The 8968-nt window shown below is 47.3% G+C and overlaps 1 protein-coding gene and 1 pseudogene across 1 annotated transcript; both read right to left on the bottom strand.

Annotated features, from left to right (window-relative positions):
* Positions 1 to 2298: 2298 nt before the first annotated feature.
* Positions 2299 to 4095, bottom strand: LOC125556190 (annotated as a pseudogene).
* Positions 4096 to 4547: 452 nt separating this feature from the next.
* Positions 4548 to 8501, bottom strand: LOC125509615 (phosphoribosylaminoimidazole-succinocarboxamide synthase, chloroplastic). The gene is made up of 12 exons (XM_048674622.1): positions 8072 to 8501; positions 7892 to 7993; positions 7384 to 7513; positions 7186 to 7278; positions 7026 to 7114; positions 6566 to 6646; positions 6161 to 6250; positions 5664 to 5753; positions 5492 to 5542; positions 5282 to 5328; positions 5073 to 5130; positions 4548 to 4903 (listed from the first exon to the last, which is right to left on the bottom strand). Exons 1-12 carry the CDS (start codon positions 8375 to 8377, stop codon positions 4847 to 4849), a joined length of 1194 nt encoding a protein of 397 aa, XP_048530579.1. The 5' UTR covers positions 8378 to 8501; the 3' UTR covers positions 4548 to 4846.
* Positions 8502 to 8968: the final 467 nt, after the last annotated feature.

Here is an 8968-nt window from a genome sequence, read left to right as displayed (position 1 = left end):
CTCTTGTTTTGTTGCCGCGTTTATTTGCACTCGTGGCCAATTTTGACGGCCAGTGTATATGATATGCTGCTTTGTTCCCTATATTTGCACTGGTGGCGAACTTTGATGCCCAGTGGATGTAATATGTGTAATAGCCGTGATAGCCTAGCGTTAGTTGCTTGCTTATTTATTTCCTTGTTGTCTTGTTTATTTGTTTGCTTGTAGTCATTGCAGTTCTTTTTCCGCGGTTAACTAGTGGCTGCAATAACCTATTTTTTAAAACTAGGCCACAATAACCATGTGCTAATATTTACTGTAGTGACACTGGGCCTCCTACGAGCCGTAGAAATAGTGGGCCTTCTACGGGCCGTAGAAACAGTAGGCCTTCTACGGGCCGTAGAAACAATGGGCCTTCTACGGGCCGTATCATCAATGGGCCTTATACGGGCCGTATGATCGATTGGCCAAACATAGGCCAATAACAAGCCGCATTATGGCCGTAAACGGGCTAGAGTTGGAATCGTCCGTTCATGGGCCGACCGTAACGGGCCATCGTTAATAGGCCGTATTTGATGACACTATGAAAACGGCCCAACGTATTAACGGACCACAAACGGGCCGACTGTAACTATGGGCTGAATTTGGCCCACAAGCAGAAAATGACAGTAACAGGCCGTAAGTAAATGAATGCTGGAAATGAGCCCAAGAATAAATGGGCTCTGAGAAGGCCGAAAGATAACATGGGCTGGAAACAGACCAACGGAATAACGGGCCGTTAATGGGTATAAAGTGATACACTGTTCATTACAGGCCAGTTTCACCACGGGCCGTTAATGGGTGTAAAGTGATACACTGTTCATTAGGGGTCAGTTTCACCACGGGCCGTTAATAGGCCAAGAGTTACATAGGGTCTCATATGGGCCGAAAGACGTCATGGGCCATACATGGGCCAGAAGTGAAAACGGGCTGGAATCATATTGGATGGCCCAGATGACGCTATTGGGCCTAATTCGGATAGGGCGTAACGGGTCTTGGGTTAGCGGGCTGTAAATGGGCTATATGCGAACAGGTCGTTAACAGGCTTTACATGGGCCGGCCCGCCACCTTTTGACCAAGTAAAACGGGACGACCTTTTCACAGGAATGGGTCTCTGTTGGGCCGTGCCACGTGTCGACGTATCATAGGCGCCTATCTGACCCACTGACGAGCTGACACGTGTTTCGTCCAGCCAATAAGAATTTTACACGTGGAAATTTCCCATTGGTCGGGGCTGTTAACGGGTTATCGGATCCAAAACCCGACCCGATAGCTTAACGGCGTTCCGTTACAGTGGATGCCACGTGTCGGTCACCCTTGACGAAAGCACTTCTGTGACGCGCGATTTATCGTCATGGAAGTGGACACTTTTGATGATAATTTTGGTAATGTCATGGAACACTTCTACGACAGCACAGGTATGACTATCTTGATTCTGTCATAAATTTTTCATGGATGTACATGCATGACAAAAAAGCGACCTACTGTGACAAACACGTATCATCACGGAAGTGTATTTTTTTTGTAGTGCACCGCGGCTCCATAGCGTCGGCTCACCAGGCGCTCGGGTCCTCCGGGGATGTATCCTCGCGGTCCCGGCAGCCGGAATCCCTCTCCTTCCCTATCACCGGTCAGACATGCTATGAGTCCCATCGGGACCAGGTGGCCCGCTCTGGGAAGGAGAGGATAAGGGCCGCCAAGGCCCGTATCACGGCGGAAATGGCGATGGCGGAGGCGGCTGATGCGGCGGTGCAAGCGGCCGCCGAGGAGGAAGCCATCCGCGCCCGCATTGTGAAGAAACGGCAGCGGAGGAACACGCGTGCTCTCGTCCGGGAGCAGAATCGAACGGTTCGTGCCATGGCTGGACTGCCACCGAAGGAGGAGAAGGAGGATAGTGATGGCGACGAGCAGATCCGACTCGATCGGTACTGCGTCTTCGACCGATACTTCCGCAAGAAGGATGGCAAGGGCGTCCGGAAGGGCAAGGGCATCCGTGGATGAACTCCACCATAGCCAAACATGCCAAATTTTGATAGTCCGATGGCATGTTTAGTTAGTAGTGATGGAGTAGCCGGACGATGTGTGTGCATCGACTTAGTTGCATGAGTTTGTATGGGTTTGAGATATGACAGTAGAAGTGTCCGGATGTGGATTACGTTATTTGAGGGGTGTCTGGTCAGTGCCAGCGGACGCGCCCGGGCGCGTCCGCGGGTGTTTGAGGGGTAGGATTTGCCAAGTCCGGCTGTAGATGCTCTTAAAATATGGTTTGAAATGTATGCACTAGCGTTGGATGGCTGCCTCTCGCATTCATGTCCGCGAATAAATACGAAAGATTTTTGCAGGTTGTCGTTGATGATGTAGCGTTGTCTCTCACATCTATGTCCGTGGACGAATGCGGAAGATTTTTTGCGGGTCGTCATGCCCTTAGCTGCTAGATGGCCGCGGGGTTATCATCTTGGTGCTGCGTCACTTTTTACAGGCCAGGGCCTTCCGGCCTTGTATGAGCGTTGTAGCTTCCGGCGTCGCCCCCAGAACTTCTTCCCCACCAGGGCCTTCTGCAGCGTCTTCAAGCACCGCTGGGCCTCGCGCACCACCTCGCGCTGCGCCTCGCCGGTCGTCGTGAAGACCGGGTAGATGGCGGCGTTGCACTGAACAAACCCCAACCCAATCCTGTCATTTTTAGAGCTGCTGTGTGTACCTAAGGAGCATATCTCTAGGAGTGCTTTCTGGACAGAGTATATGTGTGTACCTTGTCGTCGGCGAACCTGGCCCAGAACCTGGCTTGAGCCCGGTCGTAGGGATCGGCCGGCATGATGGGGTAGCCGTCCTGTACTCGACGATGACGGTGGACTCGGTGATGGGCTTGCCGTCGTGGACCAGCACCGGCACCTTCTTGGGAGTCAATTGCAAGAAATCACCACATTTGCGGTTAGATTTGCAGGAAACCATTAACTCGTTAATCCGTTGCAGAAAACACTTAAAAATCGGTTAAGTCATTGCAAAAAGCACTGATTGAATGATTTCGCTCGTTTAATCACTTTCTTACAAGTGGGGCCAGATTGTAAAGAATTAACTTAGCAAAAAAATAACACATGCACCCCTAGATTAAAAAAAACAAAAGCAATCAGACCCCCCACACGCACACCACCGTGCACAATCCCTCCTGCCGAAGCAGCGTGAACTCGTCCGGCACGGCGGCGCCCTGGCGCCGTTGTCGTCCTTGTTGCCTGGCTATGGCCGCGACGAGGGACGAGGAGGTGGCCGGAGTGTGCTCATTTTTTAGGTTGGCTTGCCGATGCTGCAGCGATCGGCGGCGTCCAGACCGGTGTTGATGGCGTTGATGATGGGGACAACGAAGTGCAGACGACGACGGCGCAAGGCAGGATGGTGACAGCGGAGCGTCCGTTTCAGTATGCGGCGGCGTGGCTCCTGCCATGGCCGACAGCGGCTGGAATGGGGCGCAGAGGAGGGGGTCCGGCGGCGAGGCTCCGGATCTAGGCGGGGTCGGGCGCGAGGGAGATCAGGAGAGGTGCTCCAGATCGGGCATGCTCGGATCCAACGGCGAGTTGTTGGGGAGGCGGCCATAGCGATTTGTAGCAAATCGGGCGATCTCCATGGAGGTCCTGCGGCAACCGGCGGCTGTGTCAGAGAGGGCACAGGGAGAAGAGAAGGAGGATGGAGAAGGAGCAGGGCAGAGGGGCGGCGGGTGCGCCGGGTTGGTTCGCCGGCGGCGTTCGCTGGTAGCCGGAAGGCCCAAGGACGAGGGGAGGCTCTAGATCGAGGAGCTCCTCTTGATCCAATGGAGCGGGGCTGCGGTCATCGAGGCAGGGAGGCGGGTGGGCTTCCGGCGGCGGTGGCGAGGTTTGTTGCGAGGGCAGGCAGCGGTTGCAAAGGGGTTGATTGCTTTTTATTTTTAGATTCAGGGGTGTGTATGACATTTGTTTCTCAAGTCAGCTCTTGACAGTTAGGCCCCACTTGTCAGAAAGTGATTAAATGAGCCAAATCATTCGATCAGTGCTTTTTGCAACAAATTTACTGCTAATACGGTGTTTTATGCAACAGATTAATGAGTTGGTGGTTTTTTACAAACCTAGTCACAAATGTTGCCGGCTCAACCCGGATGGCCATCGGGCTCGCCCACATGCCAAACACCTTCTCCGCCATTGTTGGGCCTCCATGCTGCTTGCTGCTTTGATGTCTGATCCCTCCTCTGCTCGTGAACTAGTAGTATAAAAGAAGTCCAGATCTGGGTTGCCGGGTCGTGGTTGTCTTCCAAGGAGTCAAAACTCCCTCCGAAAGTAGTTTAAGTTAGTTCAAATAGTCAACGAGACAGGGACGCGAAATGGTGGATCAGAGGGTTATCTCAATAGCAGATATTTATTTTTTGGGGAGTTGTCACATGTAAGTCATACGTAATCTTCACAAATAGCTCGGGAAATGTGTGTACCAAAACGATTTTGCACAAGGCAGAGTCAAATGGTTAATTCTGCAAACGAAAATTGGGGCGACCTCTGCAACTTTTACACAAGACAGGTAGAAGGTTGCATATTGCATTTATCTTCTTCAGCACTCCAAACATGATTTAGTCAACAGTGGAGCATACCAGATGCTCACCCAAACAGAAACAGTGACCACTTTCAATTATTTCTCTCTACTCTATCGCACATTACATAACCAGGCATATGCATTCCTGCTCGTCGAAAATAAAAAACAATCTTCAATGGGCTCATCAGCTCATAGCTCTCATGTGCACATAGCAACTACAGGGAATCTTAGTAGCAAAAGTGCACCTCTTATTGTCACGAGCAAGTGCTTTTTTCAGTGTTAGCAATTATAAATTCCGTAAGGCTTGTGCCACGTTCCTTGATATCCTCTCATGGATCGGTTCCTGCAGTTAACAAAACAAGGCTCGAGTGTTTGGTTACTACTCCCTCCGTCCCAAAATAAGTGTCTCAACTTTGCTACAACTTTGTACTAAAATTGTAGTAAAGTTGAGACACTTATTTTGTGACGGAGGGGGTACTAAGCAAGAAGCATAAAAGCAGTCCTCTACATACCTGTGTTTCTGGGATCTCAAACTTCGTATTTGTAATTGTTTCAAACAGGAATATGTACCTGCAGTGGATATTCATGGAAACAGTTTAGCGAACTACTACAAGATATCATGCTTTCTTCAGTTTCATATACATAGAGATGAACAACAATCTGGTGGTTGCAAAATTGCCTTTATGTGGAAAACAAGGGGAAGCTATAGAAACTAACATACCGCCAAGCAAGTTCAGAAACTAATTCTTCTGGAGCTTCTGGAAGAACCTGTGTTTCAGAATAATTAATAAGCATAAACAAACTACGGAATGGATGCAATGGAAGATTTTGACTGGCAGTTCCATGATTAATTTAGGATTGATAACTGGCTCAGTATGGAAGACATGCTTAAACAGTGTTAACAATCAGACTGGGAAGAAAAGTAAGATACCTTATCTTCATATGGATTGCAATTATTCTTGAACCACAGCCTTAAGAACTCCTGATGAAAATTAAATCAACTTTTCAGTATTTCCATTATACATAGTATTACTGACGCGGAAAGTCACAGGAGAGTAAAGGGCACCCTTTAGCGTTTGTGTGTACGAATAATTGTAGGTTACCTTGTCAACATTTTCAGGTTCAAGGCCAGATTTGAATCTCTCTTCATATGAATTAGCAATCCAATATCTGCTGGAGTCAGGTGTATGTACCTGCTTATTGGAAAGGAGGATATCATCATGATTTTACAACAACAACAACAACAACAACAACAACAACAACAACAAGAAGGAGGAGGATATCATCATGATTTTGTAGAAGTAAAAACTCAAGATCCCAGGAAATATTTCAACAAAATGAATACAGACACTGTAAAGTCTCTAGGATCTTTTCCATGTGTATAGTTAGTTACTTAGTGCAAAGATGTCAAGTCTAACCATACAGGTTGAATATATCACACATTAAAAGTACCAAAGCGTAAGTGTCTACACTGAAAGAACTGTAACATGTATATGCTTATACACAAGAGAGAAACCTCATGGGATTTTGCTCCATGCATAGGAAGGATAGCAAAAAGTAACTTAACACATAGAAGAAAGGGTAAGTCAGAAAACACAACCTCGTCAATTAACACAACTGTCCCATCAGCTGTTTTTCCAAACTCATACTTTGTGTCAACTAGAATTACTCCATTCTCTAATGCCACTTTCTGCAAGAAGAGAACAATCAGCTACGGCTATAGGTGGGCAGTGGATAAAAATAGCATGCACAGGGTCTCAACTCACTGTACTATATTGTCTCAAAACAATTAAATATGTGCCTCCATGTAGATATATTTACAAAATAATAACTGGGCACATATTAAATTAAGAGGACAAACAACAAGGATCAAAAGTGAATGCATTGGCAATGGAAGATAAGTATTCCAAGCTCAATATGTCAAACATGGTCAGTGAAGTCAACTGGGGAGGGCCCTAAACATGGACCTGGGAGCTTCTAGAAAGGAGATGACATAAAAGGTTACCTGTCCATACTCAAATAAGCTTAAGGCTTTGCTTCTTGCCTCATCAAAATCATCCTTGGACATCAGCCCTGACTTGACTATCTGAAGAATACCATCATAAATAAGGGGCTCTTTCAACGGAAAATAATGTAACAACAGAAGGTAGTCTCAGCAGGAAAACTTCAATAAAGAATAAAAGGTGTAATGCACTACACATCACTAAAGTAGATATATTTACTATTAGCAAGTGAACGATAAACTTCAATTACTAGCAGCAACCTTCTTACAGAATGATGAGTCTTTAAGCTTTTAATTATTTCTATGCCAATATTAGAAAATAATCTAAGATCATGTAGTAATACTTTCCCTCTATAAACTAGTATTAGTTTGGAGGAGATCTGATCCTTACAACATGGATTTCTCTATGTTCTAGAATATGGGAAGAGACAGAATTTCAGGAAGGAAAAGAAAAAGGAGAAACCTCATCAGGAGTGATAGGGACATCATGATCAGCAGCTTTAGTTGTTGGCGTGAGGATATTTGCTGGCAGCTTTTGATTCTTTACCATGCCTGTAACAAGGAATCCACTCATAAGAGAGAAGGAAGAGACATCCAGATTGTATCAATATTGGTTAGCATACCATCAGGAATGGCATTTCCACAGTAATTCCTCACGCCCTTGTTATAAACTGTCCATAGTGATGTATCAGTGCTTCCAGTAACGAATCCCCTCACTGAAAACAAACTAATTGCTTAGCACTTCCATCAAGATTATGCCTGGTAAGATTGCAAATTAGTAGAAGAAATAAGCAAGATATGCAGCATGAGTTAGGTCTCACCAACAAATTCAACTGGAAAAACTGAGCACCTTTTGGCAATTGTCACATTCCTGTCAGGACTAGAGACCACTGCATTTGGAGTGATGTGACTGGTCCTATTGAACCACCAAAGGCTTGTCTCGTTAAGAACCTGAAATCAACATTTGTGTTCAAGCACAACAGAGTAACTTATAGCAGTGGCGACTTTGTCCTGACTCTAATATATTCAGGTTCTGCACTTCTGTGCATAGGGACAGATAAGATGATGCATCATGCAGCGTAACAACGTTGTGCACATCAATTGTAGACATGACTATGAACAAATGCTTCAGGCTTGTTGTATTACTTCAAAAATGGACCATCATAACTTTAAAGAGGGATTAATCTGAAACTTGAATTATGAGTAGAAAACCTGCATCATACGGGGTGACCTTGCTATGGCAACTTTACTAAAGCAAGCTTGAAGCATAACTGAAGAATCCTATGCCTATCAACATTAACATATGATGGTAACGGCTGAGGAGCATACCTGCCCTTTGAATGGGATGGAGGCGAGGACACGGTCGAACGCGCTCTGACGGTCGGTGGTCACCAGCACCAGGTGCTCCCCGCTCTCGTAGACATCCCTCACCTGCACATCAAACACCAACGGTCACTCAACAGAACCTTCGAGAACCTCCCGTAGCAGGTAAGTCGACTCTTTGCTCACCTTGCCCTTGGCGGCGAGGCGGAGCCCGGGGACGACGAGGTCGAGGTGGGTCTCGCCGAGGCAGTTCGTCATGGCACCGCGCGCGGCGAGGATGACGGAGTCGCGGTGGCCCGGGTCCGCGGCGAGGAGGGAAGGGGCCGCGCCGCCTCCGCCAGCTGTCGCGGCGAGCGGTGTGGCGCGGGGACGAGAGGGGGTCGTCGACATGGAGAGGCGGGGGGAGCGGGCGGAGGACGGTGAGAGCGCGGGGAGGAGGGCTTTGGGCGGGCTCGCGAGGCGGAGGGCGGCCGGCGGCGCGGAGGGAGACATGGGCGGCCGGCAGGCGCGGGTTTTGCGGCGGGTGTGTTGCTGCTGCTGCTGGCCGTGGCGGCTGTGTGGCGCGGGGTTTGGGCGAGCGGACAGCGGCGGACTGCGATGGGTCTCAGAAAGGAGGATGCTGAACCGGACCTGATTCTTTCCGAGATTGCCCGGTTGATTTTGGATTGGGCCGGTAGTACTGATTCGCAGTTTGCATGTAACATCCCAAAAAATATCTAAATTTGTAATAATTGCTTTTTTTCTCGAATACGCTATGGTGTAATAATTGTTTTGCATTCACCTTTGTTAGAGTTTGACTGTTTGGGTAGCATTTCAACTTTGTATTTGAAAAGAGAGGGGATAAAATGACTCTCCCAAAGTGCTCCGTCTGGATATTGGATGCATTTGAAATTTATTTGGATTTTAGAATATTCAAACAAACAGTTTTCAATTCAAACATGAAAGGAGATAGAGTGACTTCTTCCAAATAAAATAGCTGAAAATGATGTGAATATTATTTGGACTCGAAAAATATTTTGGCATTATTTGAACCATGAGATTATTTTTCGGGAATTATTATAAGGCCCAAAATAGAATTTCTGA

The sequence above is a fragment of the Triticum urartu genome, chromosome 5 (genome assembly GCF_003073215.2).
Source record: "Triticum urartu cultivar G1812 chromosome 5, Tu2.1, whole genome shotgun sequence".
Taxonomy (NCBI): Eukaryota; Viridiplantae; Streptophyta; class Magnoliopsida; order Poales; family Poaceae; genus Triticum; species Triticum urartu.
This window is presented reverse-complemented; position numbering and strand designations above follow the sequence as displayed.